The 23,181-nt window shown below is 40.7% G+C and overlaps 1 protein-coding gene and 1 long non-coding RNA gene across 2 annotated transcripts in view; one reads left to right on the top strand and one right to left on the bottom strand.

Annotated features, from left to right (window-relative positions):
- Positions 1-23,181, top strand: part of iars2 (isoleucyl-tRNA synthetase 2, mitochondrial) — a 64,655-nt gene that overhangs the window by 13,512 nt on the left and 27,962 nt on the right. The window contains 3 exon segments of the mRNA XM_055639721.1: positions 166-317; positions 11,122-11,282; positions 19,799-19,901. Of these exon segments, the coding sequence (XP_055495696.1) occupies positions 166-317; positions 11,122-11,282; positions 19,799-19,901 (416 nt within the window).
- LOC129699711 (uncharacterized) lies at positions 13,395-19,786 on the bottom strand. The gene is made up of 4 exons (XR_008723916.1): positions 18,191-19,786; positions 17,819-17,909; positions 17,303-17,411; positions 13,395-16,282 (listed from the first exon to the last, which is right to left on the bottom strand). It is a non-coding gene; the product is annotated as an uncharacterized LOC129699711 (long non-coding RNA).

Below are 23,181 nucleotides of genomic sequence, written 5' to 3'. Positions count from 1 at the left end.
AGATCAGTGTAAATGGATGGTTATGGTGGATACAAACATCTCTCTGTGGCTCTTAATAATTTCTCATCAAGAACTAAAGTTGTTATTGTCTTTACAATAGGAATATTCAACTGGGTTTAATGTGGATACTTTTTTTATGAATTTAATTTCTGAATTTTATTTCAGTCATCCAAATGTTGCAAGGATCGAAAATGCTACTGAAAGAGGACGATGTTCAGCATAGTTATCCATATGACTGGCGAACAAAGAAACCAGTCATTATACGGTCCAGTAAACAATGGTTCATAGATACTGGAAAAATTAAGGACCAGGCCCAGGTAATTATATATTTTGACATTGGACTATTGAAATGATTGAAACTTGCAGTGGTATGGATGGCATCTTGTATCTTGGTGGATATGCTCCTTGTCTACATTTGAACCATTTTTATTTCTGAATTTGGATAATCTTTTCAATGTGGTTAAGACATTATTGAGTTTTCCAGGGAAATTAAAGGGGAAATAACAAGGCAATTTAATCCGCATGATAAGCTTAGATGTTTATATTAAACGGGGGTGGTGGGGAAACCATGTACAATATTTTGGAGGGAAAGGGAAAATACAGTTGAATAAGTAAACAAACAAAGTTGAATACACATGGGTTGCATCTGTGCATTTTAGAAGCTGCGGACGACATTATAAAGACAGATATTTTGTTGGGATGAAATAAAAAGAGTGCTTGTTCTGCAGGCTCAGACAAAAAAGTAGATGGGCCGGCTGATGCAATGTAATTCTTTGTAGAACACAAAGTGCTGGAGTAACTCAACGGGTCAGGCAGCATCTTTGGAGGACGTGGATAGACAATAGGTGCAGGAGTAGGCCATTCGGCCCTTTGAGCCAGCGCCGCCATTCAATGTGATCATGGCTGATCATCCCCAATCAGTACCCCGTTCCTGCCTTCTCCCCATATCCCCAGACTCCGCTATTTTTAAGAGCCCTATCTAGCTCCCTCTTGAAAGTATCCAGAGAACCGGCCTCCACCGCCCTCTGAGGCGGAGCATTCCACAGACTCACCAACTCTCTGTGAGAAAAAGTGTTTCCTCGTCTCCGTTCTAAATGGCTTACCCCTTATTCTTAAACTGTGGCCCTTGGTTCTGGACTCCTCTACCTCTTCCAGCCTCTACCATGTCCAAACCCTTAACAATCTTATATGTTTCAATAAGATCCCCTCTCGTCCTTCTAAACTCCAGAGTGTACAGGCCCAGCCGCTCCATTCGCTCAGCATATGACAGTCCCGGGAATTAACCTTGTAAACCTATTCTGCACTCCCTCAATAGCAAGAATGTCCTTCCCCAAATTAGGTGACCAAAACTGCACACAATACTCCAGGTGTGGTCTCACTAGGGCCCTGTACAACTGCAGAAGGACCTCTTTGCTCCTAGGCCCTGGGGATTCATCAGCCTTCAGTCCCATCAGTCTACTCAACACCATTTCCTGCCTAACGTGGATTTCCTTCAGTTCCTCCGTCACCCCAGATCCTCTGGCCACTACCATATCAGGAAGATTGTTTGTGTCCTCCTTAGTGAAGACAGATCCAAAGTACCTGTTCACCTCATCTGCCATTTCCTTGTTCCCCATAATAAATTCACCTTTTTCGGTCTTCTAGGGTCCAACTTTGGTCTAAACGAATTTTTTAATTCTTCACATACGTAAAGAAGCTTTTACTATCCTCCTTTATATTCTTGGCTATGTGAATGTTTTGGGTCGGGACCCTTCAGACTAATTGTAATGGGGGGGGGGGGGGGTGGGGGAAGGAGAAGTCTGGAAAAGAGGTGGGGGGGGGGGCATTTCATTGTCGCCGAGTGATAGGGGGATACAGTTGAAGGGGGTTATGATTGGCAGGTGGGTGGACAAAGGCAGGAGTTGAAAAGTCGATAATAGTTTCAGATAAATGAGAAGAGGACTGAAATGTGAAGCCCGAGGGAGGGATGTAGATTGAATGAGACGGAGATTGGAGGAAAAAGGATGGGGAAGGGGGGGGGGTAATGTGTTTGAACTGGGGTGGGCGGGGCACAGGAAAGAGGGAGGAACAATTCTATCGTATTGTCAGCAGCCTTAAAACACCTGTCTGCTTAAAACATGTTAAATAATTGAGTTTATGAGATTGTTAAAACATTCTGTTGCATTAGCGTGCAGATTTTTATTTGAAGAAACCTAAATACAATTTCTGTAACTAAAACTGGTGACGGGCGCAGAGGTCAGAATTTTACAGTTCCTCCATTATGCCACACGAGTGTGCTATTCTTGCATCTTATCTCCAGTCCAAGTGTTGCTCCCATTAATGAGTAGAGAGAGAGAGGGAGCATTCCACCAGGTTTGGTGCAGGGCCAATTGCCTCAAACCAAGAAGTGGACACTGGGCAGCAAATAAAACTGCTCCATTGCTTTCAATCAGTTAAACATAATCTAGTAATCTGATATAAACTTCTATTGTTATAGCTGACATTTGCCCTGTCCATCAATCTCTCTTACTTTCCTCTCTCATTCCCTTCTTTCTCTACCACCCCTCCACCTCTGTTGTATGACATTTTTGCTTTGGCAGGCATGTATGTGTGTACAAATTTTATTTTTTGAATTTTTTTATTGACAAGGCATAGAAGAATTTTCAATTAACAGAGCATTAGAAAACAGCAAATTAATACGGAAGTCAAAGTCCCTTTATCCTCTGAATGTGCTTAGCAATTGCACTTAAAGTGTACAGTTCCAATTGTGCTGTATCTTTTCAGTATTATGAAACTTCTATGAAATTCCTTTTCGCATCAATCTTGATAAGTGTGAAGTTGGATACGTTTGGTAAGGAAGGTTAGATGGAGAGACAATATATGGGAATGATTATGAAATAGTGCTAAGATTTGCTGTGGATCAGTGTAATGCCCTTTAATACAACATGTCATCTTGTTACTCTTGAGAAATTATATTAAATATTCAAGTTTTTGTGCAGAAGGCATTGTGAATGCATTTTTCAAATTCAATTGAAGTAAGCTGGGGGGAGGTAAGGTTGTGCACCGTGGTGACCTGGATTTTCAAACATTACAGAATTGCCGTTGCCTTACAGCTCTAACTAGATTTTTAAAGTTTTTGAATGGGAACTCTCTTTGATCTGGCATCTGATCGAGTGTGTACCACACTGTGGGTTGTGTGCAAAATACAATACAATACAATACAATACAATACCTTTATTTGTCATTTGAACCTCACATGAGGTTCAAACGAAATGTAGTTTCTGCAGCCATACAATACAATAAAAGAACCAAAACACACACCAACACTATTTCACATAAACATCCATCACAGTGGCTCTCCTCCTCACTGTGATGGAAGGCAAAGTTCTTGTCTCTCCCCTGCATTCCATTTCCCTCCCGAAGTCGAGGTCAAAGCCCCCGGCGGGCGCTAGTCCGCGGCAAATTAAGGCCGCTCAGGCGTTTTGTAGGGCCCCCCTCCAGGTCACTCTCAACCCCGCAATTCGGGCAGGAGAAGTCGCCGCTGCCGGTGCCCCGCAAAGCAGCCACCCACCGGGGATCCGCGAGCTCCCGGTGTCACCATCCACCGGAGCCGGGCCGCATGAACGCGCCACCGCCGCTCTCCACGCCCCGAAGCCGGCCAGCTCCACGCAGGTAAGTCTGCAGCAGCCCCACAGCAGCCCCACAGCAGCTCCTCAGCAGCTCCATGGCAGGCTCCACGGCAGGCTCCACGGCAGCTCCACAGCAGCTCCACAGGCAGGCTCCACAGCAGCAGGCTCCACAGCAGCTCCTCAGCAGGCTCCACGGCAGGCTCCACAGCAGCTCCTCAGCTCCACAGCAGGCTCCACAGCAGCTCCCCAGCTCCAGGCTCCGTGACTTGAGCCTCCAGGTCGTTCCGGTGGAGGCCGCTCCACGGCGCTAGGCCCCAACGGCAACGGAGCTCCGACAGGGAAAAGGTCGGGTCTCCATGCAGGGAAGAGATTAAAAGTTTCCCCCACCCACCCCCCACACATACACATTAAAAAAAAACCCGATAAACAGCTACAAACTAAACCCTCAACAGGACAAAAAAACAAAAAAAACACAGACAGACTGCAGAGGCCGCTGCGACACCGGTCGCGCCGCCCACACATAGAAACAAAGCATGAATCATTGTCTCGAACAAATGAACATACTTAATGGAAGAAAGAGGAGGTGATGTTCTTGTTGTAGGAGTGAAAATAAAGGTTGGAGTAGGAATGGAGTGAAGAATTGAAGTGGATGGTATCAAGATCGTGGTGTGCAAAGGGATTACCCAGTCTGCATTTAGTTTCTCCAAAGTGAGTAGTACACTAGATTGGAAAAAGGGCATGTTAATCAATGCTTCACCTAGAAAGTAGTTTGGGCCCTTGGATGGCAGGAAGGGAAGAAGTGAGAGGGCAGCTGTTGCATTTCTTGTAATTGCAAGGGAAAGTGCCATAACTTAGGGATTGTTAGTTGAAATGGACCAGGGTGCCGTGAAGGGATGGTCCCTGCGAAAGGCTGAAACATAGAAACATAGAAAATAAGTGCAGGAGTAGGCCATTCGGCCCTTCGAGCCTGCACCGCCATTCAATATGATCATGGCTGATCATCCAACTCAGTATCCCGTACCTGCTTTCTCTCCATACCCTCTGATCCCCTTAGCCACAAGGGCCACATCTAACTCCCTCTTAAATATAGCCAATGAACTGGCCTCAACTACCCCCTGTGGCAGAGAGTTCCAGAGATTTACCACTCTCTGTGTGAAAAAAGTTCTTCTCATCTTGGTTTTAAAGGATTTCCCCCTTATCCTTAAGCTGTGACCCCTTGTCCTGGACTTCCCCAACATCGGGAACAATCTTCCTGCATCTAGCCTGTCCAGCCCCTTCAGAATTTTGTAAGTTTCTATAAGATCCCCTCTCAATCTCCTAAATTCTAGAGAGTATAAACCAAGTCTATCCAGTCTTTCTTCATAAGACAGTCCTGACATCCCAGGAATCAGTCTGGTGAACCTTCTCTGCACTCCCTCTATGGCAATAATGTTCTTCCTCAGATTTGGAGACCAAAACTGTACGCAATACTCCAGGTGTGGTCTCACCAAGACCCTGTACAACTGCAGTAGAACCTCCCTGCTCCTATACTCAAATCCTTTTGCTATGAAAGCTAACATACCATTCGCTTTCTTCACTGCCTGCTGCACCTGCATGCCTACTTTCAATGACTGGTGTACCATGACACCCAGGTCTTGCTGCATCTCCCCTTTTCCTAATCGGCCACCATTTAGATACCATCTGCTTTCCTGTTTTTGCCACCAAAATGGATAACCTCACATTTATCCACATTATACTGCATCTGCCAAACATTTGCCCACTCACCCAGCCTATCCAAGTCACCTTGCAGTCTCCTAGCATCCTCCTCACAGCTAACACTGCCCCCAGCTTAGTGTCATCTGCAAACTTGGAGATATTGCCTTCAATTCCCTCATCCAGATCATTAATATATGTTGTAAATAGCTGGGGTCCCAGCACTGAGCCTTGCGGTACCCCACTAGTCACTGCCTGCCATTGTGAAAAGCCATCATTAAGGGGAAAATACTGGTAGAATCTCTGAAGATGGTGGAAATTGTGGAGAATAATCTGTGGTTTGCTGGTTGGAAGGTGAGGACCAGGGATTCTCCATCCTAGTTCTGTCCTAGAGGAGAAGGGGAGAGAGCAAAGGCACAGGTAATGGACAAGCTGCAGTCAAGGGTATTGTTGACACTGGCAGAGGGGAAGCCACCCTTGAAAGAAGCATCTGTATAGAAAATCTCATTATCAGAACAAATGACAGAGATGAGGAACTGAAAGAAGGGAAATGTCTGCTTTCAGGCACAATTGAATAGATTAGTTGAGACACTCAAGGCATTAGTAGATTTGTAACAAATGTTAAAAAATATAATATTTCCTGAGAGAATCAAAGATCCAGAAAACAAAGCAAAAAGTTTGAGTTAACCTTTTGAAGGTTGGAGCAGGATGGAAATTGGAAGCAATGCAACATTTGATGGACTGGAATAAGAGCCCAGGGAGTGCACACTGTTAGGAATGAAATGATGGCTTCTACATATCTCACAAAAGAAAGATGTCACCAGAGCTTAACCTTTGATCTGGAGACTGTGAGTAAGGTTGAAGGAGAAGTTATTTAACATGAGAACAACTTTAGCCAGGCAACTAAGTGTGCTAATACATTGTAACTGGTTGGGTCTACTCAAGGAGGAGGCGGATGGCTCTTAGATCGTCCTGATGTGGAATAAAGGCATATGGGGATTGTACATCCATGGTAAAGATGAGACTATTGTGATCAGGGATATGGAAACGGTCAAAATCATGGAGGTTATCAGGGATCCCATAGGTGTCATAAGTGATAGGAGCAGAATGAAGCTATTCGGCCCATCAGGTCTACTCCACCATTCAATCATGGCTGATCTATCTCTCCCTCCAAACCCCATTCTCCTGCCTTCTCCCCATAACTGGTTAACACCCATACTAATCAAGTGTAAGTGGGAAGGCAGTTGCACTCAAGTAGGCAGCAGTGGCATTAGCAAGTGTCTCTATAGCAGAGGGCATTTTAATGACACTATTATACTACCATAGGACAGCAAGAGGATCATAAAAAATCCCTCAGCCTTCGTTAGGCTTCGCTTGGAACACCACGTGTGATGGTGTAACTGGTTCATGCTTCTCATGTGTGGCACCACATATGCAACATAACAATACCCTGTCACACACGTACTGTTTCCCAAAAATACACCAGTGCCTTGGTTGTGGCAAAAACAGGTAGTATTAACTGGCCTTTTGTGGATCTATAGAAAAGATTCCTTACAGCAACTTACCTGGATGGGAAAAATGGCAGAAATTGGCGCCGTAACAGACAAGCGGACAAGCACTAGTGATTTCGCGATCTCCCGCAGCTGCGGGAGCCTCTGACTGCAAGCGTTCCCTGGACCGCTGGAGAGAACCCGACCCAACTGGGAATCAAAGAGACTGTACCTGGAAACACCTCTGGAGCCGACGAGCAGGATTTCCCGTGAGCAACGGAGCTGGAATTGCCACCTGTGAGGAAATCCCCAATCGGAATGGATCTGGAGCTGCCGTCTGGAAGGGAATCCCCGGTCCAGCACAGGTTCGCAGAAACAGCAGGTACAGTAAGTACAGTACCTGCAAACAAAGGGGAAGCCTCCATTGTGTCCGGAAACGTGGCCGACGGGCAGAACATCAGGTCAGAATGAAGTGCAGGGGACTTTGGCCCCCTCTCCCTACTATCCTACTGGATAACATACAGTCCCTTGAAAATAAAGTGGAGCTTAAGGGCTAGGCTGCTTTATCAAAGGGAGCTGAGGGAATGCTCTGTGTTCTGTTTCACAGAGACATGGCTCACCCCCAGCTCCCCAGACTCAGCAGTCCAGCCTGAAGGGTTCTCCATCCACTGTATGGACCGTACGCAGGCATCTGGGAAAGGGAGAGAAGGGGGCGTCTGACCCGTGGTCAACTCTGCGTGGTCTCCACACCTCGAACATCTGGAGGTGAAGTGCTGTCCCTTCTACCTTCCGAGGGAATTCACCTCCATCATCCTGACTGCGGTCTACATCCCACCCCAGGCAGACATCCGTCTGGCACTGGAGGAGCTGCACGCCGTGGTCAACAAACACAAGACGTCTTACCCCGAGGTGCTTACCACCATAGCTGGGGACTTCAATAAAGCAAACCTTACGAAATCACTCCGTAACTTCCACCAACATGTCTCCTGCTACACCAGACAAAAACCTTACGATTGTTTCCAAATCAGAAGCCTTGGATGAACTATGAGATCTGCACTCTTCTGAAGACCAGACACCGGGCATTCATGTCTGATGATACAGTGGTCTACAAGAAGTCCAGATACGACCTTGGTAAGGCCATCAAAAGGGTCTTCTGCTCCAAGCTGGAGGATGTGACAGATGTTCGGCACATGTGGCGGGGAGTGAACGCAATCACCTCCTACAAGGCGAAATCAGGAGGTAGCTCGAATGTCGGCGTAGTGTCACTCCCTGACGAGCTCAATGCGTTTTACGCACGCTTTGATAGGGAGAACACTGATGTGCCTTCTCAATCCCCCATTCGCTGTGATGGTATTTCAGTCACAGTCACAGAGGCCTGCGTCAGAAAATCTTTCAGAGAGGTGAACCCTCGAAAAGCGCCTGGATCTGATGGTATACCGGGTCGTGTTCTAAAAACCTGTGCGGACCAACTGGCTGGAGTTTTTACGGACATTTTCAACCTCTCACTTCTGAGGTCCGAGGTTCCCACCTGCTTTAAAAGGGCATCAATAATACCAGTGCCCAAGAAGAGCAAGGTGACGTGCCTCAACGACTATCGACCAGTGGCACTAACGTCGGTGGTGATGAAGTGCTTCGAGTGGTTGATCATGGCACAAATCAACTCCTACCTCGACAAAAACCTGGACACACTTTAGTTCGCATATCACCACAACAGATCAACGGTGGATGCGATCTCACTGGCTCTCCACTCCGCTCTGGACCACTTGGACAACAAAAACTCATATGTCAGGTTGTTATTCATTGATTACAGCTCAGCATTTAATACAATCATCCCCTCCAAGCTGGTTACCAAACTCGCAGAACTGGGTCTCTGCGCATCCCTCTGCCATTGGATCCTCGACTTCCTCATTCACAGACCACAGACTGTTCAAATTGGTGGAAAAGTGTCAGCCTCGATAACAATCAGCACGGGAGCACCTCAAGGCTGCGTGCTCAGCCCCCTGCTGTACTCACTTTATACTCATGCGTAGCCGGTCATAGTGCGAACTCCATCATCAAGTTCGCTGACAACACCACTGTTGTGGGACGTATCACTGATGGGGACGAGTCAGAGTATAGAAGTGAGATCGGCCGACTAACCATATGGTGCCAGCGCAATAACCTGGCCCTCAACACCAGCAAAACCAAGGAACTGATTGTGGACCATTGAAGGGGTATGATGGGGACTCACAGTCCCGTTTATATCAACGGGTCGATGGTTGAAAGGGTCAAGAGCTTCAAATTCCTGGGCGTGCACATCTCTGAAGATCTGTCCTGGTCCGAGAACACTGATGCTATTATAAAGAAAGCACATCAGCGCCTCTACTTCCTGAGAAGATTACGGAGAGCCGGTATGTCAAGGAGGACTATCTCTAACTTCTACAGGTGCACAGTAGAGAGCATGCTGACCAGTTGCATCGTGGCTTGGTTCGGCAACCTGAGTGCCCAGGAACAGATAAGACTACAAAAAGTAGTAAACACTGCCCAGTCCATCATCGGCTCTGCCCTCCCTACCATCGAGGGGATTTATCACAGTTGCTGCCTCAAAAAGGCTGGCAGCATCATCAAGGACCCATATCATCCTGGCCACACACTCATCTCCCCGCTACCTTCAGGTAGAAGGTACAGGAGCCTGAAGACTGCAACGTCCAGGTTCAGAAACAGCTCTTTCCCCACAGCCATCAGGCTATTGAACTCAACTCAAACAAAACTCTGAACATTAATAGCCCATTATCTGTTTATTTGCACTTTATCTGTTTTATTTATTCATGTGTGTATATATTTATACAATGGTATATGGACACACTGATCTGTTCTGTATTCATGCCCTCTATATTCTGTTGTGCTGAAGCAAAGCAAGAATTTCATTGTCCTATCAGGGACACATGACAATTAACTCTCTTGAATCTTGAATCGGTAGTCTCCTGAATCTACTATCGGTAGTCGGGGTATATCTGCTGTGCTTGTCATGTTTAATTCCAATCTTGTTTAAAGGGAGAGGTGTACCATCCTTTAAATGTGGGTTAGTCCTCAAGTTTGCCATTCTGAAGGAAGTCCAGTCCATGTGGGCCAGCCCAGAGTAAAAGGAGGGTCAATAGCCCCATTGTCCTTTCTTGTTTCCCCGAACTGTTCACAGTCACGCAGATGTATCCACCAATCTTCAATCTTCACGGCGGTTGATGTTGTTGGTAGCACTTTGTACAGTTCCTTTCAACACAGTCTCAATTTCTTCCGGTCCCAGCACCCGTCAGCATGTAGTCTTTATGGACTCGTCCCTGTGCTCACTGGTAATGAGCACAGTTCCCCGTACCTGGGAATGCAGATCTGGCAAGACATGGGTTAATTGCTGTGCATACATAATTAGTTCATCTCCCAGGGCCTGTAGGTGCAAGACAACAAAAAGACACAGTGCTGGAGTAACTTAGTGGTTCAGTGTACATCTCTGGAGAACATGTACAGGTGATGTTTCGAGTCAGATCCATTCTTCAGACAGATACAAGGAATTGTAGGTGTTGGTTTACAAAAAAAAACAGCATCTGCAGTTCTTTGTGTCTATTTCTCTACTTTGTCAAGGCAATCCTGCTTGCAGATTTTTGGCAGAAGATGGTGTAAATATGGTCATCATAGATCTTGGTGATTTATGTGAGCTCTGATAGTTTCCACCAGATGTGGAACATTAACTGCATCTGATGTCTCGAGCAAGACACAGCCAAACCTCAGCAGTGACTATATCTTGGGTACTGCTGAGGCCTTATACCCGAAAAATCCTTAGACATGATGCAGAGCTGGGCAAAGTTTCATCTTCTTACACAGCCATTGGAGCTTGATTTATTTTTTGTCTTTAATATACTGAAATAAAATAATTTAAGAACAGTAATGCTGCATTTTGAGTTCTGAAAATATCAAATTTAAATTTAAACATAAATACCTTGGTTTCTTTATTCTAATCTGCAGTCTTGAGAATATATTTGATTTTAGGTCTGTATGGTGTAGAATTTAGCAAGCCAATCTTTTATCATGATACAAAGTGCAAGCAAAATAAGACTCCTGCATTGTACTCAAAGTGGAATCCAGAGACAACAGAGTGACCAATGCACCACAGCAGCATGATACAGGCTGATAAATGCTGTTATTGACCTCTCTTGTGATTTCTGTTTTTTGTTAATGAAACAAATGGAGTATACCTGGTGGTTGCAGTTTGATTTTTTTTAAATAATTTGAATTCTGTGCCATGCATATGGTTGGCATGATATATGTATGAAAAAAAACCCATCTTTGTTTTTTTGGTTTAGGAGTTATTGAAGAAGGTTAAAATGGTACCACAATCAGCAATGAATAGCATGCTTGCCATGTTGGACAGACGAACATATTGGTGCATTTCGAGGCAGAGATGCTGGGGAGTTCCCATTCCAGTTTTCTACCACAAAGAAACTGCAGAACCACTCATTAACAAGTAAGATGCTTTGAACAGGATGGGATATTTCTATATTTATTTTCAGTTAAACACCAAATTAATAACATTTTTTAATTTGCCTAACTAATCCATGAATAATTTATTGTCCTTTTCATAGTACTGACTGTAATGGTGCCAGATACATTTCCAGATTAATACATGCACCTAAAAGGCGTAATTAATTTAGAAACCAACAAAAGATTACTTTAAAAAAAATTACAAAGAGGAAGATAAAAGTACAAGCAAACAATATAAAAGATGGATTGAGAGCTTTCAAGGTATATAAAAATAAGGAAGTGTGAAGCTAAGATAAGCATTGGTTCCTTGGAGAATATGATGGGTAGTTATTAGTGGGATATTGAGCAGTGTCCTTAATATGAGGATATCCTTAATTGTATTTTTGGATCTGACTTTACGGCAAAATACATTAAAATATCTCTGTAATAATGGGTTATCATAGGTAACAGGAAAGTAGGAATTTGAAATTTTCATTTTCACCAAAGGAAGAATTACTCTGGAAACTAATGAGGCCAATAAGTTATTTGAATCTGATGGCCTGCACCCAAGGGCTTTAATGTAAATTGATGCATTGGTTACGATCTATCAAAACATTGGATTTTGGAGAAATCCCAGTGAATTTGAAAATATGCCCATGTGATAACGTGAGAAGTTGGATACAGAAAGTAGGACACTACAGATCATTTGGATGAAAATGTACCATTAGGGAAATGCTTGATTGAGGCAAGAGCAGAATATTTGGAAAATATTACCATAATCAAGCAGAGTCATTGTGGCATTTATTAAAGGGGAATCACGTTTGACAAATTTGCTGGTTGTTGGTGTGCAAAATAAGAAAGTAAACAATGATAAAATACATTAAAATATCTCAGTAATAATGGATTATCATGGGTAACAGGAAAGTAGGAATTGAATTTGAATGATAAAGTTGAGATTACTGCCCAGGCAATTTAACATTCTGTGTGAGGGTGTAATACAACCTGTAGTTACTTGATTTAATTGAGTAATTAACTGTTGTGTTGTACTGCCAAAATTATGCCAAAATGTCTCTTTTCCGAGAAGATGCTCATTGTGTCTCAAATGTGATTTATTGTATGGCATGCTTTGGTACATTCTGACAGGAATACATCTTAATCGCAAGCTGTATGTTCAAGGATTCTAAAAAGTTAGTCTTCACAAATCTTGCAGCCTGGCATAGACTTAGATTTTAGTTAATGCAGGAAACTTGGTGCAGAAGCGTCCCTGACTTTACAGGACATTTGATCAGTGGCACATGTTTTTGTTATGACTCATATTCCACAATGCTTTGAAAAAGGGCAGAGCCAGATGAGTTTGATGGATTGGGCAGGTAGTTCTCCAAAGGCATGAAAATGCTTAAAAATTGATTTAAATGTAGAAATAGTTTTGAGCCGTCTTAGCGCCTTAATTTTTTTTTTTAGGCTTTGTACTTTGGAATGTTCACTGTCTACCTTATTGTACATATAATCTTTAATATTATTTAGTCTCACTGACGTGGCAGATTTAAGCTTAGTCATAATGTAGTAGTTACACCGCAGCACAGGTCATTCTGCCCTACAAGTCCATTTTAATATTTACCTTCCCAATCAAATTTACCTACTCTATTCCTGATTGTAGACCCAGAACTGCAATGTGCAGTACCACCCACTTCAAATCTTTAAGGGAATGGGTGGAATCATCTTTATGATTCATATGATTTATTCATCTTTAATTTCTACACTTTTTTTCCAACCAAATTGTAATTCTGTTTTCCATATGTACTCATAATATCCTCATGTAATGAACTTGAAGTCGAGATCGTTAAGTGTTTGGTTATCATGTGTAATGTACATTTCCATCGATTTGCTAAAAACCTCATAAAAATGTAGGTCTTACAAAATATAATGTTCTGATTATTTTCTAATAAACTAAACAATAGCATAGTTTCACCCTTAATTAAGGGCATTGAAGTAAAAATCCCAGTCATAAAAATAGAATTGACCCATATTTATCCAGATCACTTCAATCTTCTGTTTAAAGAATGGAGAGCATATTTACCAAATCTGTAAACCTATGGCGCACATTTTATGGGTATCATGACATTATGATAGCATGACTTTTCTGCATTACATTATTGAGAGAACGCTTCAGCGTTTAACCTGCATGATCTCTTTGTTCCATTCAAAATACCATGACCCATAATCTGATCCATGTTCATGGTCATCAGTAACCTCTCACCTCTTACTTTTGCACTAATGTATGTTGTTCTTTTCTCCTTCCTTCTCCATGTGAAAGGGAATAGATTAAAAAATTCTCACAATCCTAATAATCATATTCATCTGTTAACATGTTCCTTCGCAAACCATCTTAAATACTGGCCTTTTTATTCACCGTTCCTGCATCTAAGATTGGTTATTTAGAATCTATGCTCCACGGCAGTTGGAATTTCTTTGTGTCAACTGTCTCCATGACTTCCTTAAACCTTTGGTTACTTTCTGTTTATGAATTACAATATAGAGCTTTGCAAGTGCACACTAAAAAGTTAGAATGGGTATGGTATATTACTATTCAAGTTTATTGTCATTTGCATAATACTGGTGAGGTACAGGCACAGTGAAAAACCTTTTCTGCCACAACATCACAGGCACATAGACTCGGGTAACACACAGAAACATAGGCTGTACATACATTACACACAAATTCTGCAAGACAGTGCAAAATAAAACAAGACATTACTACAACACGCAATTAGAATACAAATTCATGGATGTTCAAGAAGTAATCTGCAATGTTCTGTTGCCAAGGTTAAGGTTATGTGGGTCAGTCCAAAATTGATGGTTGTGGGAGCTTTTTCGCTTTTGGAACAGATTGTCTGTTATCCTTGTCTCATCAATATAATCTTGCATTCTGGTTTCATGCTTGTGAATCTATTTTAACCCCTTGGCCGATCATAGACATTTGCAGCACGGAAACAGACACTCCAGCCTGCATGTCCATGTCAGCCATAAAGTGCCCTTCTGTGCATTGAAATAAGTTGTGCAGCCCATAGGGTCCACGTTGAGCCCCACTGGAGCAATCTCATCAGTCCCATTGCTTCAAGCTCCGTGATGTTTTCTTTTCCTCAGCTCATTAATGCCCCTTTGGTTTGTTTGCAACTGAGCTACATTTTGGGGTAACAGAGGGGCAAATCTACAAGTGTGCCTTTCAGAAGCAGGAGGAAACTGGAGCACCCAAAAGAACTCCACAAAGTCATGGGAAGAATGCACAAACTACACACAGAACTTGCAATGAAGATTGAACCAATAACTGCTATACCAACATACTGCCCATACTACCTCCTCAAAAATAAACCTATATTACCTATCTTGACACTCTCTGTCTATGGTGTTGATTTTCATTTTACTGCCATCCTTTACCTGGAGAGATTATTCTGAATTCACAATGGAATTTCTTGGTGACTAATAATAGTAACTTCCTCACAAGTGAAAACATTCTTTTTCCACCCTTCAGCTTTCTTTTCTCGAGAGAAAATAGATTTTAATCTGTGCATTCTTCCTCATATGTAGCCCTGGACATCCATTGTGTTATTATTTTGTTTGTACCTGCAATTCAGCAGAATCTATACTTCTGGTAACATCTATATTAAACTCTGTACCCTTATCGATACGCCATCCCTGATAGTGGATTGATATGACAGTGATATGATAATGTATGCGGGAATTTATCTTAAGTTTGATTATTTAATATTTCTCTTGTTTTATAATATACTGTTATAATATGTCTTATCTCAACCTCCAAATCATGTCCATCATGTGTTTATAATAAATAGAGAAACAAAGTAAATAGAGAAACAAAATAATTGTTTCTCCTAATTTGCGATTTCTGCCTGTGATTTTTACGCTTTGCAGGCCTCTTTACATATATTTAAATGGACCTTTATATCCATCTACGCTGCCATTGTTTCATTTGTTTCTGCAATTTAACACAAGTATACTTGCAGGAGTCTATTAAAGACATTTATAAATATTTCTGTACACCCTTTTCATTGATATTCATTCATTCTCAAGTTCTCAAAATGGCCTTTTCTCCAATTCATTGTCCTGTTCTTTGTCACATATAGCCGCCTTGCAGTTATATTAAAAGTGCAGTTATTGGAATAGCTCACAGCTCAAGACTCCATGCCCTCTCCCGTAACCTCTGTTTGGCTGTTCTCAGGATGACAAAGGCCCGAAGCTGAGCTCATAATTTTCAGCTTGACAAGTATATTCATTTGAGTCCATATTGTGTCCAATTGTGAAAGTAAACCTGTATGGGTTTGTTTACATTTGCAAAAAACAGTGCTGGGGAAACTTGGCGGGCCAGGCAGCATCTGTGGAGCGAATGGACAGACAATGTTCCGGGTCGGGATCCTTCTTCAGACTGGAGCTTTTAAATATTTTACTGTTATCAAGTACAATTTGCAATATTAGGCAATGAGGTGCACAAAATATTTTATTTTCTTAAATAAGAATAAGTTTGTTTTATCTATTACAGTGCCATTATTTCATATATTTTATACATTGTACGCATTAAAAAAAAAAAAAAAATTACAGGTATTAAATATGTTGTCTTGGTTAAGTTGAAATGTATTAGAATGATGGACAAAATAGTGGCCTATAGAACTGACAGGCAAATCTGTTATTGCACTGGCTGTCAATTCATAGGTCATAGTCTTGTACACCTTCACTTCACGGAAAACTAGTACTAACACTGCGGTAGTTACTTAGTAGAAACAATATGATTTCAACAGGGAAAGGATCCTTGATCTGTAAGTGCCCATCGAAAGTAACAGCGACTCCACTGGAAGCCAGTGCTATCCAAATGGAGTTGCTGTTACACCTGATGAGCACTGCTGTTCTCTTGTGTTTCTGTTATGTCATTTTCAAAATGTTCTGATCTTCCATAGCTGCAACAGTATAACTGTTTCTTCTTCTGCTGATGCTGATCTGTGATGGAAAAATAGTTGCCAATACTGTAAAATAAATTAACATTATCAAACGCGCTTTATTTATGGAAAATGTTGATCTCTAATACTACGGTGGCAAGAACACTGTGTTAAAAAAATGCAACTTTTCTATTGCTTATCTAACATTTGATTTTCAGGTACTTGTAGGACTCTGAATGACTTGGGTCATTTGGGGGTGTCAACTCTGAAAAGTTTAAAATAAAAATCAGTGCGAAGCTGAGACAAAACAAAACCTTAAGGCATGTCCTAGAGAAGGTAAATCCAAAATATTACTTTAACATTGGCAGAAGGAATTTCACATAAAAGGAGATAAGTGTTCAGAGTTGTCTGCATGCAAGTGATAGGGGCATTCAGTCAGAATCAGACAATATCCTGGGAAAACTGGAATAGTTAGCGGGTCAAGTATTTGGTGGGTTGTGACTTTCACTTTTCAGCAATGGCAATGGGATTTGTTCTACAACACATTTTGCGACTTTGGCTCAGTAAAAATTGAAAGTAATTTTATATCCAAATCTATATTAAATTGTGTTATAAATGGTGTTACATGGGCTGGAAAATATACACTGGCAAAATACAATAAATCGGCCAAGGATAAATTAACATTTCACATAAAGATATTCAGTGGTTTAAAAATACCAAATTAAATTATAAAATGGTATTACAGACCCTAGTGCATTTGGAGAAGAATTTTATCAATGCACCCTGCTTAAGATAACAGGTAGTTACGGAAAATTATTTGTAGAATCAAAGAAGCTTTGAAGGAATGTTTCATGTTCTACAATTAATTGTATCTTAAAATTCATTTGTAGATAATGTACCATAGATTATTCTGAATATTCCCAAAATTTAAAATTACAAATATGCAGTTAAATTTCATTATAATTTGCAATTAAAATACAAAAATATTCAAATGCTATTTAAAATAAAACTAGTTGGTTGAAATGTCATTACTTTTTCTGGGAGCTTATTGGCTGTTTCAGAAGAATACATCTGTGGTTACCTGCATGTCTGCAAAGGAAGTGGCAAAGTATTCAAGTTATCTTGTCCACCTGTATCTACTCCTGTCCTGTTGTTAGGAAAGCCGTAAAATGTTCACCTCCAATGTACATCTGCAAGTAAAACAGTCTAATGCTACTTTGTCTCTGATAACTCTAGAAGATAAGCATTCTGAACAGTCAATATCAGCTTGTACACTTATTGGTCGGTGTCATGGTAGCTGCATTACCTCATCCCTTTTGCTGCTGAAATCAAGTAAATGTCACACAAACTCCTCCTGGGTATAGTCTGTAAAGTCCAGGCAAAGTTTTACAATCAACTAGTTTAATCATTTCAGATAAATTATTTTGTTAACAATATTTTGTTTTTAATGCCAGTTCAGGTAGTCTGTTGCCTGGTCAGATGCGACCCAGGTCTGGCTATTCAGTGAAATTAACACATTCATTTTACACTTAATCATTTTATTCAGTTCTAGATTTACTTATCCTAACATTCATAGTTTCAAGAGACTGTAACCCACCTCTGCTTTCAGTCTTCAGTTTTAAGGCAAAGTATTATTGTTCCACCAGTGGACGAGGGGGTGAGGAAATGAGCAAAATATTTTATCTGATCTGCAAGTAGAATTAGTCAGCGTATTGACATAATTTGTTAAGTGAAACATTGATTAAATTATTGTTTGCTGGAAAAATTCATTTACTTTTAAACTTGCTGAATTACTCCCAACAAACACAAAATTATAGCAGTTTGAGGGTTTGAACCCAGCTTAAGAATTAGTTAGCAAATCATTTTTTTTTTTTTTTTAAATGGTGTTAGTAAAATTGTTGGTGGTTATTTAAAAAAAACTAATTTGGTTACCAATGTTCTTTTAGGATATAAAATCTGCAATCCTTACCTGGTCTAGGTTTACTTCACTCGTCATCCACCATGTGTAGACTCATGGCTGCTTCTGAAGTGATCTTGCAAGTTGCAGCAAATTGCTCAGATCTGCTCGAGTGAGATGACAAATGCCAGCCTTCCTGGCAATGTTCTCATCGCAAGGATGAGAGAGAGAAAGCTCTAATCTGCGTTTTCTCAGCTTCAGGCATTGTTCTGGAATTTGTATCAAATGAAAAGTGACAAAAAGAAATTTCCCTTTTTCCTCTTTTAAACATAGCACTGTGAACCTTTGGCCGATGTGGAAGTTAATAAATGTGAGTTAATGATTATCCATGCTGCAAATATTTAATAACTTTGTACACCCAATGCAACTAGCATGATTTCAAATATTTTGATGGGAGTTATTTGAAATGCATTTTGGCTTATTTCCATTATAGTAACCAAAAAGTACATTTTACAGTATGAAAGGACCTTTTTATTTTTAAAACATTTCCTTTTTATTTTTAATTAAGAATTCGGAATAAACGGGTCCAGGGGTCAAAAATGGACAAAATTGTTACCTTTCATATTGACTTTACAATTTTATAAGATTTAATCAAAATTGATTCAGAATAGTGGGAAGACAGGGAAACCAAATGTGAAGTTGAGTAATTAATAAAAATCCTTATTAGATTCATATTAGTTTATTGTGATACACACCAACGTGCTATGAAATTCCTTGTACATTAGAGAAGGGACGTGGTGATGATTAGTGAGTGAATGAAACTAAGGATGTTTCAAAAATACTTATTAAGGTGTTACTCTGAAGCCATTACTCTGAAAGCATTGATGCATACGGTGTAATTATTTTCGCATTGGTAATGGCAAATGTCGCCTGCTGTGTTGATGTGGAGGTCCAGATACTCTTAGCAATTACTTGTTGGGTATGATTGGTTTTTAGTTGTCATGGAAACAAACTATTTGATCAATATTGTTGGGAGACTGTTAAAGCATTTTCATGTACGAAGTTATGGCACTCTGCTCTTAGTATAAAAATTGGCAACGGGAAAAGAACTTTATGCAAAGGGTGTACAGAGGAAGAGTTATACGATCAATACTTCTCTTTCCCTTTTGGTTTGTTGCTATGCCTTTCGTCAATTGAGTTTCAATATTTGTAGTTTGTTAAATTTTGTGTTCTATCAATTAAAGATGCATTTGTTTTTCTGAACATTATTTTGGAAACTGAAAATAAAATAAAAGTGTTGATGAAGTGAGTAATGCTTTAAGGAGTTGCAACGTGCCTTTTGTGAATTAGGTTGCTTTTTATGAGGATGTGGCAGAGGCTTGCCATGTTCTTTTTCATCTCTACTGAAAGTAATGACTAATGTCAGTTTAGGCAGACTGCCCAATGTATACAGTGTGTAAAGATTCTATTGTGTATTGGAATTGCATAGCAGCCATTCAAACTAATTGCGTAACGTAGCATCCTGTCTAATATCCTACTCTTCACTGCAGTTAAATCAAGTGTAGAGACTTGTCTAAAGCTGGAATAAGTACAGAAGTGCTTTTGAATTGTGCTTAATAGTTATCTAATTGCTTGTCAATAATGTTGCTGACATTACTTGATGTAACTGTTTCCATGCAGATACACAAGGGATCACCTCATCAATCTGATGAAAGAACATGGTACGGACTGTTGGTGGACTCTACCTTTGGACCAACTCTTGACAAAGGAAATTTTAATAAAGGTAGTACTGTTTAGAGGTCATAATCTCACTCACATTGCAACAAAATATATAAAAGTCGCAGTGACTATGCAGTGTCTTGAATGGAAATGTCTTAAATTATATTTGTAAATTATTGAAATGTTATTTAGTAAGAAACTCCTGAGAATTTAAAATGAAATTAGTATTAGACATGTTACACTTACTTTGCTTGGTTTATAGTCACCTAACATTGGCAAATAAATTGTTCAAAGTATTAAAAAAAAATGTAGGTGGTTTTTTAGTAGTAGATTATTTCCACGAAAAATAATAATTTGAGGGAAAACCCACTGAAAATACTGCATCTTACTGACAAAACATGCTTGCAGAACCATGGAAGCAGGAGAGGGTATGTAGTATAGTTTAGAGATACAGCGAGAAGATAGGCTCTTTGGCCCACCAACGATCCACGCCGACCAACGATCACCCATACACCAGTTTTATACACACAAGGGACAATTTATGTACAAAACCTGCATGTACTTGAAATGTGGCAGGAAACGGAGCTCTCGGAGAAAACCCGTAAGGGTTCACGAGGAGAACGTACACACTCCATACAGACAGCACCCAGTCAGGATTGAACCCTGGTCTCTGGCATTGTAAGGCAGCATCTCTACCACTGTGCTGCCATGTAATGCTTGAGTCTGCCATGCCAATCTCTGAGCTGATAGCTTATTCACAAACTCACATTCTCACATGACCCCAATATTCTGTAATTTCCATCATTTTTAATCTCTTGTCCATTCGGCCATTCGAGCCAGCACCGCCATTCAATATGGTCATGGCTGATCATCTAAAATCAGTACCCCATTCCTGCTTTTTCCCCATATCCCTTGATTCCTTTAGCCCCAAGAGCTAAATCTAACTCTCTCTTGAAAACATCCAGTGAATTGGCCTCCACTGCCTTCTGTGAATTCCACAGATTCACAACTCTCTGTCTCTAAAGCAATGCTAGAAACATAGATAAAACAAATATTAAATTAAAAAATAATTTTGCATCAAAATCTGCATTTCTTGCATGGGCGCCAATTAACGAGTATCCCTCAAGTCCCAATGAGGGTCGGATCGGTCGCATCATGCGGTCCAGGTGCCACATTTTCTGGGGGACATTTGGGGGGGATTTCAAGTGCGCTCTTGTCATTTTGTCCAGATTAAAGAAGGTGCCAGACCACCAGTTGCCAGAAATCGGTGGTGGACCTGTATATGTTGATGGCCTAGACTTAAATGTAAGGAAAATGATAAAGAAGTTTATAGGTGACACAAAATTGGTTGCATATTGATGACGAAGAAAGGTTTAGAGTGCAGGATGATGTAGTATATCAGGCAGAGAAGTGGCAAATAGAATTTATTGCAGAGAAGTCTGACTGATACATTGGGAAGGTGCAACATAATAAGGGAGTATACAGTTAATAGAAGGATATAGTATGATTTGGAGAAATTAAAGAATCTTGGGGTAAAGGTTTGTAACTTATTAAAAGTAGTTATGATACACACAGAATATTTTTATTATTAGCTGAGACGTAGAATATAAAAGCAGGGCGGTTATGTTGAACTCAAAATAGTACTATTTAGGCCATAAATGGGGAGCAGAGAAAATTGATAAGGACATTGCCAAAACTAGAACATGAAAGCTATGAGGAATTTGATATGCTAGAATTGTTATATTTGAGTAGCGACAGTTGAGGTGAGTCTTAACTGAAATGTATTCATTTATGAGGAGAGGCTCAAGAATCTTAAGTAAAACACAAAATACCGGAATAATTCAGCAGGTTAGGTAGCATCTAATGAAAGAATGGATGTGTGACGTTTCGGGTTGGTACCATTCTTCAAAATGAAATGACTGGATTAAGTAAACAGGTAGAAGCCATTTCCCTCAGAGAGGTTAAAAGTCAGTGGTAAAGATTTAAAGAAACTGGTAGAATTATGAAACAGTTTTCAATCAAGGATAGGTTTCTGTTTGGAACCTGCTGCCTGATACAGTAGATAAAGCAGAAACCACCCACCACGTTCAGCGAGACAGGACCTGCAAGACTACAGCCCTGGAGTTGGACGGCCAGAACTATGCTGATTAGTTTTCTCTTTTTGACTGCCCCAGGCAAGATTGACTGCATGGTGTCCTTTTGTTCATTTCCTCAGGCTGTCTGCTGACTTTAGGTTGGCTTTGTTTTCCATATTCCATCTATTATTGCTTTCTAACATTTTCTTCAAACATGTTCCCACTGTTAGCTTACCTCTTCCTGCTAGCAAGATACTGAAAGTAGTGTTTATCCAAGACAATTTTGTTTTAATATTAAAGTTCAATACCGCTCTAGAACCTAGTCTGTAAACTCTGTCTCTTCGTTTGCTCTGAGTATTTAATGCCTGCTTCTTTTACTAGATATTTTCCTAACTCAGTTTTTTCCTTATGACAAAACATGTTCACTGATAACACAATGTCAACAAGCAAGTTGGAGACCGAACAGGGTGGGGCATCTGATTAAGCTCATGGCAAACAGTTGATTGTAGAGCAAGTCAATTTATTCTGGTAAGTTTAAAGAGCAGAGTAACCAGAAATGATGACAGAAACTGCAACAACTTTTAGTGAAAGCAGGTAATTTATCCGAATTATAGTTCCCTGTACAACATTGCAATTGAAGGGTCCTGATCCGAAATGTCATCTATCCATTTTCTCCGGAAATATTGCTTGACCTGCTGAGATACTCAATTTTTTAACTTTCCTTGGTAAATGAGCATCTGCAATTTCTACATCGCACATTGACTGCTGACTTCATCAAACTACTTGATGACTATGTTTGCAACCATGTTTGTAGATGATATAAAGATAGGTGGAGGCGCAGGTAGTGTTGAAAATGGGAGTCTGCAGAAGGACTTGGACAGGTTGGGAGAGTGCACACAGTAGCAAATGGAATACAGCATAGCAGAGTGTACAGTCAGGCACTTTGGTAGGAAAAGTAAAGACATAGAAGTGCAAAGGGATTTGGGAATGCTGATACAGGATTCCCAAAAGGCTAATTTGCAGGTTGAAGATAGACACAAAAGCTGGAGTAACTCGGCGGGTCAGGCTGCATCTCTGGAGAAAAGGAATAGGTGATGTGTCGGGTCAAGACCCTTCTTCAGGTTTTAATTTGCAGGTTGAGGAAGGCAAATGCAATGTAAGGCCAGCATTCATTTCGAGAGGACAACAGTGCCCTCCATAATGTTTTGGATAAAGACCCATCATTTATTTATTTGCCTCTGTACTCCACAATTTGAGATTTGTAATAGA

The sequence above is a fragment of the Leucoraja erinacea genome, chromosome 8 (genome assembly GCF_028641065.1).
Source record: "Leucoraja erinacea ecotype New England chromosome 8, Leri_hhj_1, whole genome shotgun sequence".
In the NCBI taxonomy this organism is placed as follows: Eukaryota; Metazoa; Chordata; class Chondrichthyes; order Rajiformes; family Rajidae; genus Leucoraja; species Leucoraja erinaceus.
This window is presented reverse-complemented; position numbering and strand designations above follow the sequence as displayed.